The sequence below is a fragment of the Podarcis muralis genome, chromosome 2, assembly GCF_964188315.1.
Source record: "Podarcis muralis chromosome 2, rPodMur119.hap1.1, whole genome shotgun sequence".
Lineage (NCBI taxonomy): Eukaryota > Metazoa > Chordata > Lepidosauria > Squamata > Lacertidae > Podarcis > Podarcis muralis.
This window is the reverse complement of record NC_135656.1, coordinates 113,459,284-113,486,503: the sequence shown is the minus strand read 5'-3', so window position 1 is coordinate 113,486,503 and position 27,220 is coordinate 113,459,284. Positions and strand designations below refer to the sequence as shown.

General features: G+C 48.6%; 2 protein-coding genes across 5 annotated transcripts in view; one reads left to right on the top strand and one right to left on the bottom strand.

The window, feature by feature from the left end:
- The window catches only part of AGPAT1 (1-acylglycerol-3-phosphate O-acyltransferase 1), a 42,499-nt gene extending 37,695 nt beyond the window's left edge, over window positions 1-4,804 (bottom strand). The window contains exon 1 of one of the 2 annotated variants that reach the window (XM_028720479.2): window positions 4,669-4,804. Coding sequence is in view for 1 of the 2 variants with exons in the window: in XM_028720477.2 (XP_028576310.1) it covers window positions 4,379-4,397 (19 nt within the window). In the remaining variant the exon portion in view is untranslated. Of the gene's footprint in view, window positions 1-4,378; window positions 4,415-4,668 lie in introns of those variants that run through there. The other variant, XM_028720477.2, reaches the window with a different exon arrangement.
- A 6,007-nt stretch (window positions 4,805-10,811) lies between these two features.
- Window positions 10,812-19,467, top strand: RNF5 (ring finger protein 5). 3 transcript variants are annotated; one of them, XM_028720532.2, is made up of 6 exons: window positions 11,021-11,210; window positions 11,749-11,767; window positions 13,518-13,630; window positions 14,687-14,741; window positions 14,872-14,983; window positions 19,373-19,467. In XM_028720532.2, exons 1-6 carry the CDS (start codon window positions 11,065-11,067, stop codon window positions 19,459-19,461), a joined length of 534 nt encoding a protein of 177 aa, XP_028576365.2. In that variant the 5' UTR covers window positions 11,021-11,064; the 3' UTR covers window positions 19,462-19,467. The 3 variants fall into 3 exon arrangements, with proteins under 3 accessions (XP_077778985.1, XP_028576365.2, XP_077778990.1); XM_077922864.1 differs by lacking the exon at window positions 11,749-11,767 and having other exon boundaries at window positions 11,029-11,210; XM_077922859.1 differs by lacking the exons at window positions 11,749-11,767; window positions 14,872-14,983 and having other exon boundaries at window positions 10,812-11,210.
- Window positions 19,468-27,220: the final 7,753 nt, after the last annotated feature.

Below are 27,220 nucleotides of genomic sequence, written 5' to 3'. Positions count from 1 at the left end.
GCCAAGTTACAGGGAACCAGGCAGAGGGCCTTCTTGGTAGTGGCACCAGCCCTGTGGAACGCCCTCCCACCAGATGTCAAAGAGAACAACAACTACCAGACTTTTAGACGACATCTGAAGGCAGCCCTCTTTAGGGAAGCTTCTAATGTTTACTAGATTATTGTATTTAATAGTCTGCTGAAAGCCGCCCAGAGTGGCTGGGGAAACCCAGCCAGATGGGCGGGGTATAAATATATTATTATTATTATTATTATTATTATTATTATTATTATTATTATTATTGCAGGGGGGTTGGACTAGATGACCCTTGGGGTACCCTTTCAACTCTACAGTTCTATGAACCATACTCTGGTTGTCAACAATCAAGCCTTCAGTGTTATGGGCCCAGTCTCATGGACGGCTCTTCCAACGGAGATGTTCAAACGTTTGCTGAAAACTTTGCCACCAGGCAGACCATAGAAGTATCCTACCACTTTAAGAAGTCACGGCTTTCCCCCAGGGAATCCTGGGAAGTGTAGTTAATGAAGGGTGTCAGGCATTGTCAAGATACGTGCTGCTATTCCCCTCACAGAGCTACTGTATCCCAAGCTTCCTCTGAAGAGGAATTGTTCAACCCCCATCGTCTCCACCCCCATCGTTCTACCCGGGCACTGAGGTCCAGCACAGAGGGCCTTCTGGCAGTTCCCTCACTGTGAGAAGCCAAGTTACAGGGAACCAGGCAGAGGGCCTTCTTGGTGGTGGCACCCGCCCTATGGAACGCCCTCCCACCAGATGTCAAAGAGAACAACAGCTACCAGACTTTTAAAGGACATCTGAAGGCAGCCCTGTTTAGGAAAGCTTTGAATGTTTGATGCATTACTGTATTTTAATATTTTGTTGGAAGCCACCCAGAGTAGCTGGGGAAGCCCAGCCAAATGGACAGGGTATAAATAATAAATTATATTATTATTATTATTATTATTAACCTCTCTGGCAACCGTGGCTCTGGAACAGGGGTCTCCTAACAATTCTCGGCACCCTCTACAAACTGCATCTCCCAGAATTCTTTGGGTAAAGTGGTATTGTAAATGCTTTAATTCTGTGCTGCGAATGTGCATTAAGTAGAACTTAGCGGGAACCCACCCCAAAATCCTTAACATTGGCCATACTGGCTGGGGTTGGTGGAAGTTGAGTCCCACCACCTAAATTCCCCGGGAGTTATTGCAAGGGTTACTGAAATAATGGTACAAGAAGCACTCTGAAGAGTCAAAACAGCAGTATGTAGACAGCTGAGTACTGTGACCACTTTCTCCCCACCTGTGCAGTGCAGCTAATCTAAACTGATCAGCCAGGACTCTTCCTTGCACCCCCCGAAATCTGCAGAAAGTACCATAACGGAGATGGCACAAGGTTGTGGACATAGACCTTTCATTCCGGAATACCTCTGCCAAGACCCAGCCTTCCTGGTCTTTTACAAACATGGAAACTCCAGAAGGCCTCACCAATTCCGTTTTCAGTTTTCAAATACTCCTTGTGGGAGGCCCAGATCCAGGAAGCCCTGGATTCAAGTCCTTAGTCCAGCCATGGCAATTCAGCCCCTGTTTCACCACCAGCTCAAATGGGATTAATAAAGGGCTCTCACTCTGGGCTGCTACAGGAATGTGATAAAGATTATCATCATCATCATTATATATTTATTTATACCCCACTTTTTCCCCCAACAGGGACTCAAGGCGGCTTACAGATAAAACAAAAACAGCTAAAAATGTTTTTTTAAGGGGGGAGGGACAATTATAAAAAAAAAACACCAAATTAAACTTTAATAGAATTAAAACTCTCTGTAGCTTAAAGGACCTACTAAAAACAGAGATAATTACAATAAAAGCGGCATGGCACCAGCCCTTTCCTTAAAATCAGTCAGTTCCCAAAAGCCTGTTGGAATAAGGTTTTCACCTGCCAGTGGAAGACCAACAAGGAGGGAGCCAGTCTGGCTTCTCTAGGAAAGGAGTTCCAAAGTCTGGGGGACACCACCAAGAAGGCCCTCTCCTTCAGCAGGGCTGTGAGGGTGGTGGGACCCAGAGAAGGACACCCCCCGAAGATGTCGGAACCTGGGCTAAGTCATATGAGGAAACACAGTCTTTCAAAAAGCTTGGACCCAAGCAGTGTTGGGCTTTCTAGGTCATAGCCAGCACTCTGCTTTGAACCCGGAAATATTATTATCATTATGATTATCATTATCAGTGGTAGCTATTGGAGCTGTTGTCGTCTGCTCCATGTAACCAGCCCTAAACGACAATCAGGCTGCCGCTTTTTGAGGCAGCTGGGAGTTTCTGAGCACTTTTCAAAGGCAGCACTACATAGAGCAAGTTGCTGTAATCCAAACAGGAAGTAACTAAGGCGTGTGTCACCGTGGCCCAATCAGAACAGTGATAAAAACCTTTTGAAGGCTGCTGCTCTTAATCCCCAGAATGGCACCATCATCAGAACAGGGGAGGGAAAACAAGACAGAAACTGCTAAAGCAAAAAAAAAAAATTAGGTTGCATAAACACCATGCATTTAAAGAACATGGCTTGCCCCAAAGAATTCTGGGAACTGCAATTCACCCCTCACTGAACGATGGTTCTCAGGACCCTTAAACTACAGCCCCCATTATTGCTTTTTTGTGGGGAGGAGGACTTTAAATGGACGATGTGGATGCAGCCTAATGAGGCCTTTCCTCTCTGGTAAGGATGAGCCCAGAGCAAGCCTGCAATGCTCAGCTCCGCCTGGCCTCAAGCGCTTTTCACCCACAACCTGTTCACAAAAAACTTGTATAAGGGGAGGGGGTTTGGGAGATGGCAGCCACACTCCCACTCCCACCAGCCCTGGCCAGCATGACCAATGGTCAGGGCTGAGGGGAGTTTGGGTTTGGGAGATGGTTTGGGAGATGGCAGCCACACTCCCGCTCCCACCAGCCCTGGCCAGCATGACCAATGGTCAGGGCTGAGGGGAGTTTGGGTTTGGGAGATGGTTTGGGAGATGGCAGCCACAGTCCCACTCCCACCAGCCCTGGCCAGCATGACCAATGGTCAGGGCTGAGGGGAGTTTGGGTTTGGGAGATGGTTTGGGAGATGGCAGCCACACTCCCACTCCCACCAGCCCTGGCCAGCATGACCAATGGTCAGGGCTGAGGGGAGCTGTGGCCCAGCAATGTTTGGAAGACCAGATCCGCCCTGCCCCTGCTTGAGCGTTCCCCTGGCCTGGTGCCTTGCAAACTACCACACCCCTCACCCCTGACCATTGGTCATGCTGGCTGGGAGGAGAAAGCCAACAGCATCTGGCTGGGGGCAGCCGGCCTGCATCGCATCCTGTTTCCCATGCCCCTTTCCCAGACTATATATTCAGTATATTACACCTCCCGCTTCCAGAAGCACCCCATCGCTTGTGCCGTATCATAGCCATGTGCTCTTCCAAATTCCGCGAAACCCTTCCGCTAGGCCCCTCGCCCTCCTCCCAAGACACATATCAAGTTATATCTTCCCGTTCCCTCTCAGCAAGTGTCCCCACTGCGCTGCCCCTCTCGCAACCAGCTCATTATACTTCCCTCCTCCAAAAAAAATAAAAAATAAAAAATCACAACTCCTTGGAAGCCCCCTTCCTGGTACCCATCCCAAACCTCTATTTCTCCCCAGCACAAAATACCTCCCCAAAAAAGTAGTCTCCCTCAGAAAGCCACCCCCATATTGTAGACCCCATTGCAGGCACCCCAAACCTACACGCACACAGGCTCTTACTTTCCAGGCCCAGGCCCTGCCCCCCAAGTTATACCTCCCAGCTGCTCACCACCACAAGCACTCCCTATCACCCCACAGCAGCCCTTCAATTGCCCCCCCAAAAAACCCTAGACACAGGCTCCTACTGTCCAGGCCAGGGCCCTGCCCCCCAAGTTATACCTCCCAGCTGCTCACCACCACAAGCACTTCCTATAACCCCACAGCAGCCCTTCAATTGCCCTCCCCCAAAAAACCCCTACACACAGGCTCTGACTTTCCAGGCCAGGGCCCTGCCCCCCAAGTTATACCTCCCAGCTGCTCACCACCACAAGCACTCCCTATCACCCCACAGCAGCCCTTCAATTGCCCTCCCCCCAAAAACCCCTACACACAGGCTCTGACTTTCCAGGCCAGGGCCCTGCCCCCCAAGTTATACCTCCCAGCTGCTCACCACCACAAGCACTCCCTATCACCCCACAGCAGCCCTTCAATTGGAGCACCCCCCCCCCAAAAAAAAAACCCTGGGCACTTTGCAATTACCATTATTACCCCCAATTGCTACTCGCCCATCACCGGCGGCTCCCAGGGCGGGTTACAACAATCCCCCCCCCAACGAGGTTAAAAGGCTTCTGAGTTCCCAGCTTACCTCCACCGCTGCGAAACATCCTCCCCAAATTCAGCTTCCTTGGCCCCTCCCACCCCAACCCCTTAAAACTCTCTCTCTCCGCCCCCGCCCCACTGACCAAGACACCCGACGCGATTTATACCTCGCGTCGCAGAGGAGGACCCATTCCCAGCCCCATAGCACACCCCCACCCCCAAAACACACCCCTCCTGGGGTGGCTTGTAGCGGGACGACTCCCTCTCTCTCTCCCACCCACCCCGCTCTGCGGCTGCACCCCAGCCCCCCACCCCAGCCCCCCATCACCCCCTTACCTGGCTGCGCGGGGCCTCCCCCTTCGTGGGGGAGGAGGGAGGCGGGGGGGGCTCCTGAAGGCCCCTGCCCGGCTACCCCCCGCGCCCCCAGGGCCAGGCCATGGTGGTGGTGGAGGAGGAGATGGAGCTGCTGCAGCTACAGCTGCTGCTGCTTCAGGGATGCGCTGCAAAAAGGAGGAAAAGTGGGATGGGGGGGTCTTGTTGGAAGAAGAGGAAGGTGGGGGGGGGAGGAATCGGATGCTCGAGCCCGGCTGCCTGCTGGTGGCTCTACCGGCGCGGGCCACTTCCTCAGGGCTGGAGTCAGTGTGGGGCGGGGGGGGGGCGCCAGAAAGGCAGGAAGTGGGGGGCAGCTGATGGGCAGCCCCGGCCGCCAATCGCAGCAGCTCCTTCCTCTCTTGTCCCCCCCCCTCTCTCTCCCTCTCCCCCTCCCCACCCCGTGACCACTGTGCTCGCTCTCCGCGCCCCCCCCCCCGTCTCTCTCTTGCTTCCTCTGCTGCTGGTGCTTCTCGCGCATTCTCGCGGCTCGCCACCCCTCCTCTTCCTCCCGCCGGCCTCCCACCCGGGGCTCCCATTCATTCATCCGCTCGCTTCATTCATTCCTGCCAACCATCGCCCCCTTCCCCCCGCCAGCGTTCTCTCTCTTCCTTCTTCTCCGCGGGGGAAAAGGAATAGAGATAAGGGAGCGTCTGTCTCCTCTCCGTTAGCTTTCGGAGCGGTTTATGTCTACTCGGAAGGAGGAAAGCTGGTTTTGGATGTGATGCCTAACAGGGCCCTATGCCTTTTGGGGGGGGGGTGCGTAGGGTTGGGAATGTACAAACGAACATGTTTGTTTCAACATACATGACGTATAAATGAATGTTTATAATCCTCCCTTCACCAACAGCGGGTCCCAGGGCAGATTACTACAATTACAAATTAAAAACAGATTTATGTACTGTATGTGTATGTATATATATATGTGTGTGTGTGTGTGTGTGTGTATACAGTGGTACCTTGGGTTACATATGCTTCAGGTTACATACGCTTCAGGTTACAGACTCCGCTAACCCAGAAACAGTGCTTCAGGTTAAGAACTTTGCTTCAGGATGAGAACAGAAATCGGGCTCTGGCGGCGCGGCGGCAGCAGGAGGCCCCATTAGCTAAAGTGGTGCTTCAGGTTAAGAACAGTTTCAGGTTAAGAACGGACCTCCGGAACAAATTACTTAACCCGAGGTACCACTGTATATGTGTGTGTGTGTGTGTGTGGATTCTGTATCTTTACTCATTGAAGCAACCTTAGTGTCACATGAAAAGTGTTGTGAAAAAGCTTCAATAAAGTAGTATGTTTATTTTAAAAAACCATGCAAAATAAAAGGTAACCCTTTGAGTTCACTAGTGCTTACTCTCAGGTGTCTTTTATGGGCATAGGTCCCATGCATGTTTACTCTGGAGTAAGCCTCACGGGTAGACAGCATCTTGAGAAGTAGAGACGTCACCTTGCCAACAAAGGTCCGTATAGTTAAAGCCATGGTTTTCCCAGTAGTGATGTATGGAAGTGAGAGCTGGACCATAAAGAAGGCTGATCGCCGAAGAATTGATGCTTTTGAATTATGGTGCTGGAGGAGACTCTTGAGAGTCCCATGGACTGCAAGAAGATCAAACCTCTCCATTCTGAAGGAAATCAGCCCTGAGTGCTCACTGGAAGGACAGATTGTGAAGCTGAGGCTCCAATACTTTGGCTACCTCATGAGAAGAGAAGACTCCCTGGAGAAGACACTGATGCTGGGAAAGATGGAGGGCACAAGGAGAAGGGGACGACAGAGGACGAGATGGTGGGACAGTGTTCTCGAAGCTACCAGCATGAGGTTGACCAAACTGCGGGAGGCAGTGGAAGACAGGAGTGCCTGGTGTGCTCTGGTCCATGGGGTCACGAAGAGTCGGACACGACTAAACAACAACAACAACAAGCCTCACGGGTGGTAGACTAGCAATGTAGTCCTGTGAATGTGCCCTGTCTTTGTAGGATTGCTCCCAAGCAGCGTGATCCTATACCTGTGTACTCACAAGCAACCCCAGGCTTTTTCTTCAACAGGGCTTACTCTGTAGTACAGCCTTCACCTGCCTGAGCCCTCTGAACTGCCTATGCATCTTCCATTTAAACGCACCTGGCCGGCTGGTGTGCTTCCTGTGGGTCTCTGGTTGGCCACACTGAGAAATGGATGCTGGACTAAATAGGCCTTTGGCCTAAACCAGCAGATTTCTTATGTTCTTATAGCATGTCCCCTGCTCCCCAAAGAATCCTGGGAATTGTAGTGTACCCCTCACAACTGCAATTCCCAGCACCCTTAAAAAACTACGATTTCCAGGATTCTTGGGGAGGGTGTGTGTGGAAAATGTGCTTTAAATGTATGCATCCCAAGCTGGGCTTACCTTGGGCCCAGCAGCAACGGCTGGAGATGATGGGAGCTGCAGTCCAACAACATCTGGAGGGCACCAGGTTGGCTAACGCTGCGGTAGCAAAAGTGTGCTTAGGTTTGTAACGAAAGCTGCATTGAAAGGTTGCAGAGGGAATCCTCCGAGTGCCACCTGCAGACAGGCTGGCAGTGCAACTCCATTGCACGCTTACTCAAAGGTTCCGTGGAACACACTCCCAAGTAAGTATGCCTGCAACTGGAGCCTGAATTATTCTATATTTTTATGACTATCCAACATATGATAAATGTTGACATTTCACATTTATATGCTAACAATCCCAGATGGATTTTTTGAATGTTAACACACACATCATTATACCTTATTTAAATCCATGTAAGTGCAATCATGGCATATTCTTCCTCAGTTTCTCTGTCTCCATTTCCCCTTCCTCTACTGCAGATGTGGAAAGCCATGCACTCCCCAAATAGTGAAAGACTTCCATATTTACTCACACTTTCCAAGCAAACATTGGTGGATTCTGGCAGTCGCATCCACAACCTGGTTCCTATGAAGTGTTAGGTATGTCGAAATCTATTCCAATCAATAAAAAGGATGCAGCCAAGGAGTTGGCTGGTTCCCTCAAATCAATGTGTGAAATTCAGCTACACACACATCCTGTTTTATGACCTTCATTGGCCCCTTGATGTTTCTAGCGCCCAACATTGCCGTAAAAGATGCCATGACTGGCAGAATTTCAGGGTGAGTGGGGGAGAAACTACATGTCACACAGGAGACCATTGGATCACCTTATGTTAAAACATGCATAAGCAGCCAGCCTCAGAGAGGGGACAATTTGGATGGGGATATTAAGTGTCTGGAGAATAAGGGCTTGGCCCTTTCCCCTAGTGCTGTTTTTCCAACCAAATTCCATCCCCCACCCAGATGCTGCTAGCCCAGGTTGGGGTGTGGGTAAAGACAGGTATCTATATTGTAGCTGTACCGTTTTTATCCACAGTCACCCGTCCCAAAGAAGGCCAAATATCAGCTTCAGGGGGTGATTGTGATTGGGCAAAATAACGGGAAATAATTAAAAACCCTTCCCAGTGAAGTCAGGAGATTCAAGCTATGGATCTCCCATGCCATGTTTAATCTGGCCCTCAACAGACCAAGGATGGGGGGACATGTGGCTCTCCAGATGTGTTTGGGCTCCAACTCTCAGCCCCAGCCAGCAAGGCTAGTAGCCAGGGATTATGGGAGCTGTAGTTCAGCAACACCGGGGGGGGGGCACAGGTCTCCCATCTCTGGTGCCCTCCAGATGTTTTGGTCTACAAATCCCACCATCCCTGCCCATTGGCTATGTTGGCTGGAGCTGAGGAGAGTTGAGGTCCAATGGCACCTGGAGGGTCCCAGGCTGGGGGTGTCTGCTGTAGGCACAATTATACCCTCCCTTCAGTTATGTCCCTTGCATGCCTCCTTTTTCCTGATCTCATGCTCTGTAAAATTTCTTTGGAGACCTATCTCAGATAACTTCCTAGCTTCAATTCCCTTCCTGCATTAAGCTTTCCCGACAGCTGCCTACCCTTCCTCAAGGTTCCTCTTTCTCACCCCATTCCCTTCTCTGCATCCTTCTTTTCACCACCTTGTCCCTGAGTTTCCTGCATCTCGGGACTGTTTGACTGGGCTTTCCCCCCAATAATAACGCAAGAGGATCCCTGCTGGATCAAACCAAAGGCCCGTCTAGCCCAGCATCCTGTTCTCGCAGTGGCAAAAATATATGCCCCTGGGAAGCCCGAAAGATGGACATGAACACAACAGCCCTCTCCCCACCTGTGATTCCCAGCAACTGATGTTCAAAGGTGTACTGCCTCCAATGCTGGAGGCAGAACAGACCTCTGCCAGGCTCTGTGTGAAGCTCCTAGCCCAACTGACAATTGTCCATTTCCTTCCGGAAGTTGGATGGCAAATTGTTTAGTTCCCCGAGAAATCAGAACCATTCCCGGCCACCAAGCCAGCCAGCATCGCAGGTTTCACTTTCACCGATATAGACAGAAGGAAGAAACTAACATTCTAGCCTAGTTCAATGTCTAGAATTGTAAAGTGAGTATACCACTTCTGATGTACGTATCATAACACATCTTGCATCTACCCTAAATTTGCTGGAGCCACTGTGGAAGAGGGGAAACCAAACCCCACTGTATTACTTTTCCGTACAGTGCAATCTTTTACACGTCTATTCCGAAATAAGCCCAGCTGAACTGCCAGGTAAGAATGTAGAACTGCATAGCAAGTGCTCTCAATAAGTTGCTGAACTCCAGCTCCCACCTTTCCTGGCTGTTGTTCGTGCTGACAGAGGCTGATGGGGGTTAGAGTCCAACAGCACCAGGAAGGCACCAAATTGGCAAATATATATATTGCATCGCAGCCACAATCTGCTTTAAAAATGAGTGTTGGTATTCCCAATCCGGTGCCCTTCAGACATTTTAAACCACAATTCCCGTCAGTTCCAGCCAACATGGTCAATGGTCAGGAATGATGGGAGTTGTAGTCAAAAATTGTCTGGCAGCGGGAAACCAGGTTGAAAAAGCCTGAGGCACTGTCTTGCTTGTGCTACCCAGAATGAGAGACCGCCCCCCCCATGTGCCTAGAAAGAACAGCAGCAGAGTAAGCTGAGTTTCCTTTGCTCCCACAACCCTGAGATTAAGAGTCTCATGCTCTACCATCTGGGGCTGCTGTGACATTGGCAGCAATTGTGATGGCTGTGGGTTGCCATGGCGCAGGCAGAGATGATTCTCAGTCTTAATAACCCAATCCTAAGATTGGTGGCAAAGCCAGAACTTCGCAGGGTGGCTGTAAATTGTCGCATTAATCCCAGGAGCTCTGGCTGAGTGCAGATATGCATTTGTAGATGGCTAGATTTGTGGTGACTCTGGCTTAGGGACGGGTAACATCAGTTGCTGGGGTAATGGGAAGTGTGTGTTGTCATGACAATGGTGGTAGCAGCAAGGGAAGTTTGTGATGAGTGTACGGCTTATTGTGGTAACAACAGAATCCTTGGAATGGTTTGGTTGATACCAAAAACCAAAACTGTGGTTTAAATGGGGCAGGTAGAATTACCAACATGGACCACAGTGGCACTGATGGATAGCAGGTTGCCATGCCAACAGCATCATTGGCAAGCAGGTGTCTGGTTGCTATGGTAACACCTCACTTTCTACAGTTAAACCTGGTTGAGGATTAGTTGACTTATCCAGGTAATAACTGACTGCCATGGTGAAGGGCTCTGGGCTGACTACAGACACCCTTATATCTTGATAGCTGCCATTACAACCTGCTAGATCTAAGGAAGAAGCAGTAAACTTAAGGCCCCAGGCAGGAAGTGATGTTTCACCTCCCATGAACCTTCGCCTCATAAATGGGCAAGCTTGGTACAGCTCAGCACGAGAGCAGACTCCGCCCTTTGGCCAAAGACTCTGATTGTTCATTGGCCACCCTATAATGCAATCGTGATTAGTTCCCGCCCCGAACTGGGATTCTGGCCAATCACAATATGCTTGGGCGTGTGCTTGTCTTTCGTGTTTTCAACTGCATTCCAGACGTGCCCTTCGTGCATCCGCCCCCAATCCCTGCTGTCTTGCTCTTGACAGGTTGCCTTTCCAGTCAATCAGGCTACGCCCCACCCCCCACCTCTCGCTTTAAAGTCACATGACATCTTATTTTGCTCGACGGCGGGAGGCGGGAGAATGAGGCCTCCCTTAACCAATAACGTAACCTCATATTTTGACACCCGAGCGATGCAGCCAGTCAAAAAAGTTTCGAGCGCCCCCCTAGAGCTGTGAAGGCGGGACTAACTCGGACGTGCGCAATCATCTTCGCCAGGTGCCACAACGGACTGCCTCTGCCTCCAATGAAATATCGGCAAGGCGAGAAAGACGGGCGCCGGGGCCAATTGCTGAAGAGCGGGCGTGTCCGGCTCCCCTCCTTCAGTTTAAGTGAGGGCGGAAGATGGCGGCGGCGGCGGCCGGGATGGGTCCGGGGGTCCCGGACGGGGAACCCGAGGGTTCAAACCGCGACCGCAGCGCTTTCGAATGCAATATCTGCCTGGAGCCTGCCAGAGAAGCTGTCATTGGGCTCTGCGGCCACCTGTACTGGTGAGGAGGAGTGGGGAGCAGAAAGGGGCGTGGCCCTGAAGAGTTGGGGGGCAGCCTTAAAAGGGCGGGGGGCACAGAACAAGGTGCCTGGCAGGGAGAGCTGCCATTGTTCTCACTGGGTCTGGCAGGTGGAAGGTTTGCTCCATTGCAAAGAAGCTTCACCTGCTGGATTTCTGCCTGTCGGGGTGGCCTTAAAGCTGCAGGGGCTGCACCAGATTTCGCTTGATTTCGACTGTCACTTCACCACTGTCTAAAAACCAAAGAGGGTGGGTGGCGACCTCGAAGGACAGCCCATGTGGCATCACACGGTTAGGGTGTGTGGATCAGAACCAGGCTCTGTGAAGCTCCCTGTGCGTGATGTGTGGCCAGTTGCAGGCTTAGCTTTCGGAAGGGTGGGAATTTCAGAACCTAGAGCTTTTCTCTGTGTGGCCTTAGTTGGGCATATAATTCTTGCTTTTTTTAAAACAAACAAACCGAAATTGCATTATTATTCCAGGTTTTAAAAGGGTCACTCGCTTTTTCTTCTTTTCCCCCCTAGCTGGCCGTGTCTTCACCAGGTGAGTGTCTCCCTTTCCTCGGCTGCTGACCTCTAGGGCGAGGAAAGGTGAAGGTGTCAAAGGACATCGTTGAGGGAACCGGCCCTGGTGTGTGAGCCTACCTGCTATGGTGTCGGCTTGGCAGGTGGCCAATCTAGATGCCTACGGGAAGCTTGCAAGCAGGACCTGAGTGCAACAGAGCCAGATTGCGGAGTCCCCATAGGCTACTGGGAGAACAGGATGCTCAAATAGATAGGCCATTGGTCAGATCCAGGCATGGCCAAACTTGGCCCTCCAGGTGTTTTGGGACTACAATTCCCATCATCCCTGACCACTGGTCCTGTTAGCTAGGGATGATGGGAGTTGTAGTCCCAAAACACCTGGAGGGCCAAGTTTGGCCATGCCTGCTCAGATCCAACAGGTCTCTTCTTATGTTTTTATGGGAGGCAGGCTTTTATAGGAGGCTTTAATAATATTTGTGCCTATTGAGGATGCTTGAGAGCTCTGTCAGTGGCTATTTGACATGACAGCTTGAGGAAAATGCAACCTCCATGTGCAGAAGCCGTATATAATTTTAACTGCTGAAGGCAAACCACAGGAGACGAGAACATGTTTATCTGTGTTCTGCCTTGTTTGTGAGCCTTCCTTTTGTTTCTAATCTGGCAGGCTTCTGTTGAGACAGAATCCTGATCAAGATGGACCATTGGTCTCACCTGGTTAAATATTTCCTATCGGAGCAGCTGGCCTTGAATTGAACCTTTCCACCACCAATAAGAAGTCTGTCTGTGCTTAATTAGTAAAAAATAACTTCAGAGTTCTGTTGTGTTCAGATCCTGCTTGAGGCCATTGGCCATTGTGAGAAAAGGAGGCTGGGCTAAGATGAGCCGCTACCTGATCAGGGGACCTTGGGCAAAGCCGGATGCAAAAGTGGGCAGAGTCGCAAATGTGAATTTTACCTGCACTCAGCTCTCACCTGTGGTTCCTAGAAGCTGTCAGCGTGTGACAGCAGCCACAGCCCAGGAGCAGCTTTGTCTGGCAGGCTAAACCAGGTGAGGGCAGCCGATGGGTCTCAAACCCTCGGTGAGTTAGGGGCTTCTTCTGCATTGAAGACAGGCTTCAGCGGATTGAGCGGATGAGACCAGTGGTGGTTCCAACAGTCAAGAAGGCTGTAGAGGAAGTGAAGGGCAGATGGGGCTCATCAACCTGGGAGAAGTAAAACTCTCATCCTAAACCTCTGATGCCTTGCCAGATATCTTTGTGAAAAGAAAAGCTAAGGAGTAAACCTGACACAAATCTGGAGTGGAGTTCCCAAGACGATTGAATGGCACCTTGTGTGCCTCCTTCTGGCAACTCCTGCAGCCAAGCTGGTGTCAGGACCTCCAGACACACTGCCCAAACCTACGCCCTAGGGAGGTCATTTTGGCGCTGCTAATGCAATGCTTTGACTTCACCCCCAGATGCACTCTCCATTGTCTCTTGAGACAGATGGATGCAAACAACAACAGTTCAGTTGTGCACCCTTCAGACAAGCAAGAGGCATGATCAGAGTTCAAGGGCTCATTCCAGCCAGGCAAAACATTTGGGTTTGAAGCAGGGTCAGGGTGAGGGGGATGGCCTGGAGAGAGTTCTGCATTTGTGCCCACCTGCCTGCCTGCTCACCTGCCCTGGGTGCCTGAGATTTCCCTGCCCTGGTTACATATGATCTGCATATCTTTGGGGACAGGTGGGAGAAACTCTTCCACATTCACTGCCATCTTTCCCCCCTCCATAGTGGCTAGAAACTCGGCCAGAGCGCCAGGAGTGTCCTGTGTGCAAGGCAGGAATCAGCCGGGACAAAGTCATCCCTCTCTATGGACGTGGAAGCTCTGCCCAGCAGGATCCCAGGTAATCGTTTCCCTTTGCTAGGCTCCCTGCTAGTTTGGCAATCCTCAGTGATAGAGGAATTCTGGGCCAGAGTGGCATTTCCTTTTCCTGTAGGCTGGTTGGTCTCCCTTCCTCTCTTCTGCAATATCTCTCACTGTGAGTCCTTTACTGGCTCTGAAGCGCCTCTTATTCTGATAAAAGGAAAGATTTGTAACTTTCCAGGTCCCAAGCCCAGTATCTCTGGGCAACTGCCTAGCCCAGGAATGTGTGATCAATACAATCATAGAGTTGGAAGGGACCAGTAGGGTCATCGAGTCCAATTCCCTGCAATCTCAACTAAAGCATCCCGGCCTCTGCTTAAGGAAAGAGATTCCACCACCTTCTGAGGGCGTCTGTTCCTCTGTCAAACATTTCTTTCCATCAGAAAGTTCTTCCTGGCATTTAGTCGGAATCTCCTTTCCTGCCATTCGAATCCACAAGATGGCCACGAACTTGAATTGCTTTAAAAGGGGCTATGACAGTTTCATGGAGCAGAGGGCTATCGATGGCTAGTAGTCATGCCTCTGAAAATCAGTTGTTGAGAATCGCAAGCAGGGAATGTGCCATTGCTTCCCATGCGCATCCAGTTGGCTGCTGTGAGAACAGAATGAATGACTAGGTGGGCCTTTGGCCACATCCAGCAAAACGCTGCTAAAGCTGAGGATGCTCTCCTTCAATGTAAACATGTTGCCTCTCGGCTGCATTGAACTGCAGGCTCAGGGCAAAGACCTGCTCCGTCCTCTGCAAATCTTCCAAGCACGGCCACCACCTCCCCCCGTGTTTTGTAAATACTACATCCTTATCCTAATGTGTTTTTAAAATCCCTTCTGCGCCCTGTTATGGGGAAGACAGGGGGTGATGGTGAAAATACTGCATAGCTGTCAACTTTTCCCTTTTCTTGCAAGGAATCCTATTCGGAATAAGGGAATTTCCCTTAAAAAGGGGGAAGCGTTCACAGCTATGAAATACTGATGAACGGGAGGAGTGTCTGCCTACCTGCCAGTGCTGCTTATGCATATTCCCCCCTTCCTGTCACAGGTTGAAGACCCCTCCTCGGCCACGAGGGCAGCGCCCAGAGCCGGAGTCCCGAGGGGTGAGTGCCGCTTGCTTCTAGCCCTCTATAGACTGATCCCGGCTGAAATGCTTTGCAGTTTGCAGCAGACTACTAACCTACATTTCCCCCCTTTCTGTTTTTTGCCCCCTGCTCCCCCTCCCTCCGACAGGGCATGGGCGCCTTTCCCGACGCGGCCACTGGCTTCCACATGGCATTTGGCATTGGCGCGTTCCCCTTTGGGTTTTTTGCCACTGGCTACAGTACCCCAGGAGAAAGGGCAGGTAATGCACTACTTTTAAAAACAGGTCTAAACTTGTTGCACAAAACTGCCCATAAGGGCACACTCAAATTATACAGCCGTGCTCACTCGTCCGATCAACCAACCTCTGGGATTATTATTATTATTAATTTATACCCTGCCCATCTGGCTGGGTTTCCCCAGCCACTCTGGACAGCTCCCAACAGAGTATTAAAAATACGATAAAACACCAGACATTAAAAACTTCCCTAAACAGGGCTGCCTTCAGATGTCTTCTAAAAGTCAGACAATTGTTTATTTCCTTGACCTCTGGTGGGAGGGCGTTCCACAGGGCAGGCGCCACTACCAAGAAGATCCTCTGCCTGGTTCCCTGTAACCTCACTTCTCGCAATGAGGGAACCACCAGAAAGCCCTCGGAGCTGGACCTCATTGTCCAGGCTGAATGATGGGTGTGGAGACACTCCTTCAGGTATACTGGGCCGAGGCCGTTTAGGGCTCTAAAGGTCAGCATCAACACTTTGAATTGTGCTCGGAAACATACTGGGAGCCAATGTAGGTGTGATATGGTCTTGGCAGCCACTCCTAGTCACCAGTCTGGCTGCTGCATTCTGGATTAGTTGTAGTTTCCAGGTCACCTACAAAGGTAGCCCCATGTAGAGCACATTGCAGTAATCCAAGCGGGAGATAACCAGAGCATGCACCACTCTGGCGAGACAGTCTGCAGGCAGGTAGTTGGTAGTTGTTGGCTTCTGTCTGCCTCAAGAGACAATGGAGGGCACCTCCAGGGGTGAAGTCCAACTGCTGTATTAGCAGCATCAAAGTGACGTCTCTGAGGCGCAGGCCTGGGCTGCCCAGAGGACAAGACCCACCTCTCATCTTCGCTGATGTGGTCCAAAGGAATGCAGAGCAAGTGTTTTGACACCAGCTTGGCTGCAGCAGTTGCCAGAAGTAGGCATGCAAAGCACCATCCAACTGCCTTAGGGATTTGTGTAGGGTTTACTCCCTTAGCCTTTTCTACTTCTGAAGCTATCCCGCAAGGCAGCAGAGGCTTAGGATCAGACTTTTCCTTCTCCTACCTTCCCAGGTGGGTGAGCTTCACCTGTCCCTCCCTTCCGTGTATGGCATGTGCAGAAACTGCCTTCTCGGCAGTTGGACCCACTATTGGTCTCATCCACCAAGTTTGCCAGAGCCTGTCTTCACATGAAGGGGAAGTCCCTAACCCACTGAGGGTTTGAAATCCATCAGCTGCCCTCACCTGGTTTAGCTGACCGGTTGAAGCCATTCCTGGGGTGTGACCACTGTCGCATGCCAACAGCTTTTAGGAGCCGCAGGTGAGAGAGTTGAGTGCAGGATGGGGACCAAAGGTGGGCAAATTACCCCAGAAGGAGCATGATGCTTCCTCTACCACAGGTACTGTTGTTGTCGTTTAGTTGTTTAGTCGTGTCCGACTCTTCGTGACCCCATGGACCAGAGCACGCCAGGCACTCCTGTCTTCCACTGCCTCCCGCACTTTGGTCAGACTCATGTTTGTAACTTCGAGAACACTGTCCAACCATCTCGTCCTCTGTCGTCCCCTTCTTCTTGTGCCCTCAATCTTTCCCAACATCAGGGTCTTTTCCAGGGAGTCTTCTCTTCTCATGAGGTGGCCAAAGTATTGGAGTCTCAGCTTCAGGATCTGTCCTTCCAGTGAGCACTCAGGGCTGATTTCCTTCAGAATGGAGAGGTTTGATCTTCTTGCAGTCCATGGGACTCTCAAGAGTCTCCTCCAGCACCATAATTCAAAAGCATCAATTCTTCGGCGACCAGCCTTCTTTATGGTCCAGCTCTCACTTCCATACATTACTACTGGGAAAACCATGGCTTTAACTATACGGACCTTTGTTGGCAAGGTGATGCCTCTGCTTTTTAAGATGCTGTCTAGGTTTGCCATTGCCTTTCTCCCAAGGAGCAGGCGTCTTTTAATTTCGTGACTGCTGCATCTGCAGTGATCATGGAGCCCAAGAGCCCACAGGTACTACCCCTCCCCTAACACCCTGTACATCCCTGGGATTGATCTCTTGTGTTTTCCCACGCTACCCTTTGTGGGTTTTACCCAGGTAATAGCTGCGTCCTCACTCTGATTTGCAGTGTCTGTGCTAAGTTCAGCTGTACCGTTTTTTTGCGGCTGGGCTTGGGCAAGCCACCATGTCTCTCCCTGCTAAGCTGCCACTAATAGAACTTGGCAGCAGCCCTGCGCTGGGTCACGTTTACACAAGCAGGTGCTTGAGTCTTAACCTGTGCTTGAAATCCTTACCGTTCCGCTTTACTGGCTTAGAGAAGGGGTTGTTCCACCGTCACGCTCTCACACGCGTCCCTTTCATGTTCCTCTCTCTCCAGTGCTGCGTTACTTCCTTCTGAGTAGTAGCATCTCTTTCCTTCTCTGTATTTGGAGAGGGATTTTAGCTCGGCATCAGAGCACTTGCCTTGCTTTCACAAGGTCCAAGGTTCCATCCCATAGAGGTATCTCCAGTTAAAACTGGCATGTTCTGGGAAAGGATCTTTCTTTTTCTCTCTCTCTCTTTGCCAGAGATCCTGGAGGAGCACTGCCAGTCAGAGCAGACAGTACTAGTCTAGATTGTCTAGCCTTAACCAGTATCAGGTCACCTCCTACCTTCTCTTCCTGTCTCAAGTCTTAGGGTAGGGAACCTCTGATCTGCAGGCCGTGTTTGGCCCTCAAGGCTGTTTGGTCTAAGCCATGCCCACTCACTCTACAATCAGCTGGTTGTTGGGGGCTTGCATAGTTCCACGCAGGATGTTTTGCAAATCCTGAGCGCTATAGCCTTTGTAGTTCTAGCAATGCATGGAGATCTGCCCTGATTATCGTGATACATCCATAATTACCGTATTGGCCTGAATATAAGCCTCCCCCCCATTCCGACTCAAAGTGCGACTTAAATTCGTGACCCTACAAAAATTGGCTTTTACAATATCGCTGCTGGAACAGACATAAGGTAAAACGGAATGGGTGTGAGTGCCTGCAGAATTTTAAGGGAGAGGCTTATATTCGGGTATTGTCTTTTTCCTTTTCCCCCCTTGAATTTTAAAGGTGCAGCTTATATTCAGGTGCGACTTATATTTGGGCCAATATGGTATTATTATTATTGTATAATTATAAGTTTCACCAAACTGCAGGAGGCAGTGGAAGACAGGAGTGCCTGGCGTGCTCTGGTCCATGGGGTCACGAAGAGTCGGAAACGACTAAACAACAATAATATCATTATAAGATTATTGTATTAGGATGTGTCATTTTGGGGGATCATTCTTAATTTTTGCAAATTTCTTCAGTGAGTGGTCATTTTTAAAAAATGGTTTTGGGTATGAAGAATTCAAATCAGCTATTATTTTTGTTATCAGACAACATTGAGCTTGGTAAGTCTATGTTTGATGAAGGAGCCCATAAGCTGCTTTCAGCAAACCAAATAATTTAAAATTTAACTTCTGAAAATGTCAGGTACTGTAATGCCAAACAAGGATAATAATAATAATTAATAATAGTAATAATATATGAGACAGAAGATACTTCTATTCCACCCCCCAACACAATAATCTCTGTGGAGAGGATACTTGAGGTGATAATACATAAACAAACATATTGTTTGTGTACTATGCACTGCATATGAAACATTAAAAATGTACCACTAGACATGTTACAGTAGTTAAATGTTGTTCTTGTATTTAAATGCAAAACAATAAACATTGTTGGGAAAATAATATGAATAACAGTAGTAATAATGATAATAAAAATAGTAATAGTATATTACTGTTAAGTACTTGGTAATCATTTTTAATTATTTCTATGCAGTCTTACCTTCTATTTTGCTTACCAAAAAAAACTAAATTATTATTATTATTATTAGTAATAATAATAATAATATTAATAAATTTACTTATATGTACCCCACCCATCTGGCGGGGTTGCCCCAACCACTCTCGGCAGCTGCCAACACATATAAAAACATAATAAAATATCAAACTTTAATAATAACAATCTGATCCAATATAAAAAAGTCACAATAACTTTAAAATAGCTGCAAATAATGCAATATTCAGTAATCCATTAGAAATTATATTAATTTAACCAAATTATCTTTTGAACTCCCAAGTCATGTTGCAACTTTTTTAGCACCCCTCATGTTTGGAATTTGAAAGCTGAATTCTTCAAATACGTCCCAATGTATCATCTTATTAGAAGGGGTGTGATGACTGTGACTATCATGGAGGGACCGTGCACTTTTGAATTTGCCACTACACTTACTGCCCGGAAATGGATTTCTATGAAAATGTATCGGCTACCTTGACTTTTGCATCTACCTGTAACGGTATATGGTGCCTCCTTCTAACCTTGAGCTCCTCCATCTCTCTTTTTGCTTAGACGCAGAAGCTGCCCGCCCATCCAGCTGGCAGGATTCGCTCTTCCTCTTCATTGCCATCTTCTTTTTCTTTTGGCTGCTTAGTGTCTGACCGGCTAAAAAAAAGAAGAAGTCTATCAGAACAGGATAGAAGGACTTTCAAACTATGGGGAGGGGAAGGGGCAGCTGCAGGGAGGAGGGTGGAATCATTTCCTGCCTGCGCCCAGGCGAGGCAGGAGGGGGCTGACCTGCAGGGTGGAGGGCAAGGTGGCAGAGCCGGGGCCTGGCGTTTCTCCCCCCTCAACCTCCCTCCTTGATCCCCTACGCAGAATTAAAAGTATAATAGGGTGACTTGGGGAGCTGATGATGCAAAAGAGGTGTATATTTGTGTTCAAAGTGTATCTGTGTGTATCTGGGGGGGGGGGGGGCAGGTAGGGAAAGTCGTAATTATCAAGGTGTTTTAATTGTTTCCTCTTAATCGCCCTTGACTGAAGCTTTCCAAAGTTTGCCTGAATTGCAGGTGGGCTGTGTTAAAAAAAATAATTGAGAAGATGTAGAAGAAGGTAGCCGTCAGGAGCTGTGGGGCCCGGGAGCCAAATCCGGCCTGTCAGCCCTCTGCTTCCCCCCTCCCCATGATATTTTGCTCACCTGCGTTCTCCCTCCTCACAGGCCAGAGGCGTTTGGGGTGGGGGCTATCACTTACTCAATAGCATTAGTGGGACAAAATCCCACATTTGCAGCCAGACCACCCTATTTTAACGGCTTAAATGCATCTCTTGGCAACTAGGCCTCAAACAACGACAACAAAATCGAGATTCCTTCCTACCTGTAAGCTTACAATGGCATGAAATGCTACATAATGGGGGAAAGGGGGCGTTTTTAGGAGGGGAAGAGAGCTGTGGTCTCCCTCCCTCTTTTCTTTATAGGGGCAAAAAGCCCACCACACCCACCTACCTCAGCAGGTGTTGCGGTAGGGGGAGCAGAGGCAAGAAAAGTAGGGCAGTGGGGTGATAAAAGCAGGAGGTGGTCTTTGGCAATGGAGTGCGCCACAGGAAAAACATCTGGGCTTCTATCTCCCCCCCCCCCACATTCCTGTGACCAACCACTGGTAGGGAAATGGGCCTCAGGTGTGTTAATTTAATTGATCACAAAGAAGCTCCTTGTGGTTAGTTTTATATATAACAATAATAATGTCCCGTCCCACCCCTTTAAAAAAATTGACTTCCAGAGATGTAAGAAGCCATGTGCTTTTACAGACTGTTTTGTTTTCTAGGCTGTTGACGAAGGACTAGTCAACTGGCTGCATTTCTCTCTTTCCCCCGGTGCCCTCCCCTCAATCTTCTGAGGGCGTATGGTACAGTCAGTGCTGGCGGGATTTGTTACTGCTTGGGTTGGGATGGGGGGGGAATAGCCTTGGCTGGACTAACAGTATTTAATTGCCCAGAAATCTCTGTGGGGGGGGGGGGAGACTCACCCACCCACTTCCCTTTCTTCCCATGTGGGTGACAAGAGGGAAGATGTGATGTAAATTAACCGACGCTGTAATTAAATTAACCTGTGATTCATATCCGCTTGCGAGTGCCGAGTCTCCTTGCCGTTTTCTGGTGGCGCAAGAGGTGTGCGTGTGGAGAAACGTTGGGAAGGTTGATAAGAGGTGATTTGCGCAACTCATTCCGCTGACTTGTGTGATGTGGTGGTGGGGAGTGCTTTATGGAAGAAAACAGAAGTCCTGCAGCCAGGTCAGGCCAAAGGCCCTCGTCATCCAACGTCCTGTTCTCAAAGAGGTCCACCAGATCGTTTCTGGGAAGCCCTCAAGGATACCTCTCTCCATATGAACCTACCCAGATCCTGACATCATCATCTGAGGCTCTTCTTCATGTACCTTCTCCAGGAGAGGTTTGGCGCATGGCAACACGAGAACGGGCCTTTTCTGCGGTGGCACCTTGTTTGTGAAATGCTCTCCCCAGGGAGGTTCAGGTGGCACCTTCATTATACATCTTTAGGCACCAGGCAAAAACATTCCTCTTCAGCCATTGGCAGACTGACCTCCTATGTCCTTTTAAATGTGTTGTGGGAGGGGGGGGGGATTATTGGTTTACGTTCTTATTTTTATTATGTTTTATCTTGTAATTTTATGTTGTGAAACGGCCTGAGATATATGGATCAAAGGCTGTATACAAATATTAATAATAGAATTGCAGTTGGAAGGGATGACAAGGGTTATTTAGTCCAACCGCTGCAATGCAGGGATTGTTTCCCCAACTTGGGTCTCGAACCCACAACCCTAAGGGATACATGATCTACTAACCAAGCTGTCTATTTGCTCCCTCTGCATGTTGCATTATTATATAAGCCTGTTTTCCTTTTTCCCTGAAAAGGCCCCAAAGTTGTAGCTTTATGGCTTTGAGGTGTTCCAGTCCCTTGTTTTCATTACCTTTTCCCAACTGCTGTGGGAAAACACAGGGATGGACCGATCTGGGTGTCTCGTATTAGATCAGCAAAGGCTCCTTGTCCCCCAATTATTTTATAGTAGCAACAACTTATTTCCACCCAATTTCAGCCGCTGAAATGAAGCTACTCTGGAGTGCATGTTTTTGTGACAGGACTACGAGCTTGGTTGAGTTCTTGGTACCAAAAACCAAGTCTTGAGCTCAGAATGTCCTTAGTAACATCCTGTTCTTTAATCCTAAGTGAATTCTAAGTCTCTTGCACCAGCTTCCGGTTGGTAGATCTTGGGCTTTTATTATTAAATTTATATACAGTGGTACCTCGGGTTAAGTACTTAATTCGTTCCGGAGGTCTGTTCTTAACCTGAAACTGTTCTTAACCTGAAGCACCACTTTAGCTAATGGGGCCTTCTGCTGCCGCCGCACCACAATTTCTGTTCTCATCCTGAGGTAAAGTTCTTAACCCGAGCTACCACTGTACTGGCCTATACCCAGAGGTCTCTTCTGCTTAAAAAAAAAACCCACAGGAGACCCAACAAAATAGAACTCCCCCCCCCCTGCTTTTAATAGGGGAAGACACAAACTATTCCAAATTTGAATGCACCAGGAATATAAATAAAATGGAATACTGTTAAATTATTTTCAGTCCCTAGCAATGGAATTTGCCTTCCCACCCCCCATCCACTGCTACTGCATTGAGTTGTTAAAAAATATTCAAGCCATTGTCACGCAAGCCCTCTTTCCTGTTTGGTTACAGCCCAGATCCCATCAGCTTCTGAAAAGTTTGCCCTTGCTTACAACATAGCATCCGTGCTGTGTCATGCCAAAAGCCCATGAGGCCCAGCTATGGAATTCACACTCAATGAAGGTGGAACAGCCACTGATAAGACTGATCAGTCACAAATGTGTCTAAATCCTTTCAAAACCACCCAAGTTAGTGACATTTGAGCGTGAATTCCATAGTTTTAACTATGTGCAGCGTAAAGCACTTTGTCTGCCCTGAATCTTCCAACAATCAGCTTTGTTGGGTACCGCACCTTGAGATCTAGTGTCACGAGGAAGAAAAAAACGTGATCCTCTTTCTCTCCACAACACGCAGATTTATGCCCCTCTTATCCGGTCTCCTTATTTGCTCGGTTTGGGGAAATCCTTTTGGAAGGCTTCACAAATCTGCTCAGATTTCCATCCTAAATAACCGGGTCTTGCCTACGGTGATGGCAGCCATGCCCTATGGAACACAATCATCTAGCCCAGCGACCTGCAATGCAGGCATCTGTTCGCTCCTAACTCCAGATCACCCATGAACATGTTAAATAGCAACAGCCCCGTCCTTTGTGTGGGATGGGGGACACCTCCAGTTTATATTGCGTTTACTCTTTAGCTCCTATTCTTTAGCTGAAGATCTAGAGGGCACACCCTTTCTGTAGTATGCCTGCTAACTCGGAACTCTTTAAGTTCTCTAAAGTAGAAATAATGGGAAAGCACCAGTGGAAAAAAATATATTTTATTGTTTAGGCAAAACTGTACAAGAGAGTGATGGGGGAACCTCCAGAGTATATTCCCCCCCCCCCCACAATTGAAATCCATCCTTCCTCTGAAGCCTCCCAAGGCCCTCTGTATTTGTGGATCCCTTTGCTTAGGCTTCTGCCTGCAAGGAAGTAAAGACTCCACCTTAGGGAAGCCAACTTTGGGGGTGGGGACGGGACCTCTGTGACTTTCGACAGTAAAAATCCAACAGATGTTTTCTTTCTGCATCACTGTCATTACTACACTGGGAAAAAGGCAGTCACACCACCCAAATTAAACAATTGCATCCATGCCAAAAGGGCAGGGAGCCAGTTTTGGTCTAATGTTACTAAGATGGCTACTTAGCCCAGAAAAGAGCCCATTTTGATCTTTGGGTAGTTAAAAATGCAGGTGAGTGGGACATTCAGTGTTATAACGGACTCTGTGATGCTTGGGAATAAAAGGGACACTATAGCCCACTCTGGGAGATGAGTGTTCAAAAACCATAAATATAAATGTGGGGAAACAGAACCACGATTTTACCACATTACTTATCCTTTTATGCATGTTAAGACATGAGAAATCTTGAATATGCACCTTGAAAGATCCTGTGTGTATACTCTTGCCCAGACATCTTAATTAACTCCATTTAACTTCACCGCCACCAAGGTAGCCAAAAGTTAGTCTTCTGCACATACTTGGGAGCATAACGTATTAAACTCAGCAAGACTTGCTCCCAAGTAAACATTTAATAGGCATGGGCTGGGTGTGGATGCTTCAGTTCTGTCAGGGCGTAGTTTGGGGTTTGCAACAGAATCCTCAGAAACATTACCCAATGACAATTCCCAGAATGCTTTGGGGAGGGAGCCATGACACTTCTGCTGGTAAAGCCTTGCTTCAGATTTGCAGTGGCAATTCCCTGAGACTTAGGGGGATCATCGCAACGGCAAATCTCAGTCATGTCTGTACCAATGGAAGGATCCCCAGCCAAATGAACTGAAATTTGGGGTTCTCCATTCCTCCAGCGTGGCTGGAAAATCTATGGTCCTTTCAAACTCCCATCAGCCATGATGGGGGTCACAGCCTAACAGCACACGGGCCATTGGATCTCTATCATTGTCCTAGTGACTCCTCACTCCCCTTCTGCTGTTCTTTCTCTGTTAACATGCCTCTGTGTGCCTCACAAATGCCTTTGTTCTCCCCCTCCAGCTCACCTATGCTTCCATGTGGGTCATAGGTTTTTCCCTTGGCTTACAAAGGGGCTTTTTATTTCAACACCACCGTGGTAGGGCCATGGGACAGAGCTGGAGGCAGGTTAGACCCTGACATATTGTAGCCTCCAGCAAGAGAGACGCAAACAGCAAAAGCTTCCTGTTTGCTCCTGTGGCTGGGCATGTTGGGTGCGCACATGCACCGTATTCCAGTGTAGGGTGAAGAAAGCGCAGAGGCATATAAACCACTCCACAAGCAGCGCTGGTGCACCTTTTTAACAGTCTCACAAGGGGTGGAAATTGCCACAATGGTGGTTTCCATCACAGGTACATCATGTTGGGACCTCCTGAAATATTAAGCCTGCCCCAAAAGAGTCTCAAAACCTGCGTCTTAAATGGTGTATAAACTGGGCAGGGCTGACAACCGGCTAGTCAGGTCAGCGGTATTATTTAGTGCAGTGGTTCCCAAACTTCTGCACCTGTTTGTTAGATGTTAAGGTGCGCACCAAAAAAAACCCCCAAAAAATTAAAAATGGGGAAGAGCCACCCATTGGTACCAAATGACAACCACCAGAAATGGGAATCTGGCTCACTCATTTTATCATTCTCATAAGTGTGCCATTCAGGGCCTTTCCTGGCACTGCTTTAGTTGTTGTTAAAAAAATAAAGAGGTGCCAGTACTCAAAAGAAATGCTGAGGGTGCCAGAACAAAATGGCTGCCATGGGCATCCAAAAATAAATGAATGACATGGCGGTGCTCTGTACTGGTGAGCACTGTCGCACACAAAAAGCACTGCTTCTAGCTAATCTGGACGGGTCGGCAGGAGAACCAGGTTCTGGAAATCTCCTTCCATTGCGATCTTGTTTTGTATAACTACACCAGAAGGCGGCATATTGGAATGGAGGAATGTCGTGTGAATCCTTCCCCAGTCACACAGACCGTTTTCCCAGTCACATACTAAACCACCCCCTCACCCCACCTGGTAAAATACAGGAGTTACAAAACATACAATCACACAGAAATAATTAAGCCCACCCCCACTATTATTGTTAAAAAGAAAAAGAAAATACTGTGAGAGGGGAAAAACTACACATCTAGTTTGGCCTTAAGGCTGTAACTTATGTTGTCAATTCAAATAGATCCAATTGGAATTTGTGTGCGGGAACTGTTTCAACATGGGTGTCCTAACCTCATTTATCTTTCCTCACGTTGGCAGACAACCAGCCATTGTTTTAGGATTACCACTTAAAAGAGAAAATCAAAACCATAAGGAATAAGCTGCAGGGCCTGGTTTTGTTTTGTAAGAAACAGAACAGGTACATCAGTCAGAAATTGGCCAAGTGGCAATCCTAACCCCTCGGCCTAAGAAACAAAATGGCTGCCGTCAGCCACCAAGGACCAGAACAGAGATTAAATGTTGCGCTAGGCAAATTGCTCGAAACAACTTTGTAAGCAGCTTCATGTGGCAAGCTGTGTGAAGTGGTTTCTCATATGGTTCAGGTGCTTTCACCAGACAAAGCTATTCTAACCCCTTCCACAGTGGACATTGGCATGGTGAAAAATACCCCAAATAAGAGTGGTTCACAAAAATGTATTTGCACGTAAGCGCTTCTGCCACAAGACATTTTGAGCTTTCCCACACACACTGCAAACTGGTCTGAATGGTGCAAAGTGTGGTTTGGTCTCTGTGGTTTGGGCAAACAGGTGTGTGTGTTTTGGGGGTGAAGCAGACTTTCCTCCCCACTCATTTCCTCCTCCTTTTACCCAAATGAATCCCAGGGCAAAAACTGTCTTCAATTTTATAGAAGAAAAACGATAATAAAAGCAAAGGCAATCTAGAGCAAGAAAACAAAACAAACCCCAAACAGAACAAGTCAAAACGGCCAGTCAGGGTGATGAGCCCCAATACCCTCAGTCAAAGGGAACGGGGCAGGGAGGTGTTTTTTGGGGGGTGTCTCACAGCACTGTTCTCCCCCCAAAAAACCCCCACAGGGCACACAGAGGTAGCACGTTCAAAAGGTCTCTGTCCCAAGACTCTATTGGTTTCTTGCGCCATGAGGTAATAAAGCTATTGGACTGACTAGCATGGAGCCCTCCCTGCGAGCAAGGGGGAGAGCAACTTGAAAAGTCTTATGTGGGTTTCCGTTGCTCCTAATGGGTCTCTCGTGCCATCAGGATTTGCGCCTGTCGCACCCAATGTCCACCCTTGGGTCTGAATCGCTTCGGCTTTGGCAACTTCCACAAGCAGGCTTTTCCTCCGTCCTTTGGACCATTCCTTCGTCATCTTTTGCAATCCGATTGCCTTTATCCACATTCCGTCTTTCGAGTCTTATTTTGGTATCTTCTCACGTCCAAATCCTATTTTCTGATCCAAGTACACATTCCTCTTGTGAACAAGTGCCGCTGAATGCGTGATTTCTCTCCCCCCCCCCCCACAATCTATTGGATCTTTTCTACTTTATAATCCTTTCCCACTACTCTTCTAATTTCCCTCTTTCCAGCCTGCAATCTCTTCGTTAGTTCCAAACTCATTCGAGTTTCAATATTCCTGCCCTTCAGATTTGTCTTCCTTAGTTCATATTCTCTTAGCTTATCTCCCTACCATTTATGTTTTCCCACTGTGTTTCATTCCCACCTCTCACTACTTTTGATATCGCTTTCTCCTATTTCGTATTTCTCACCCACTATTTGCTCTTGTGCACTTGG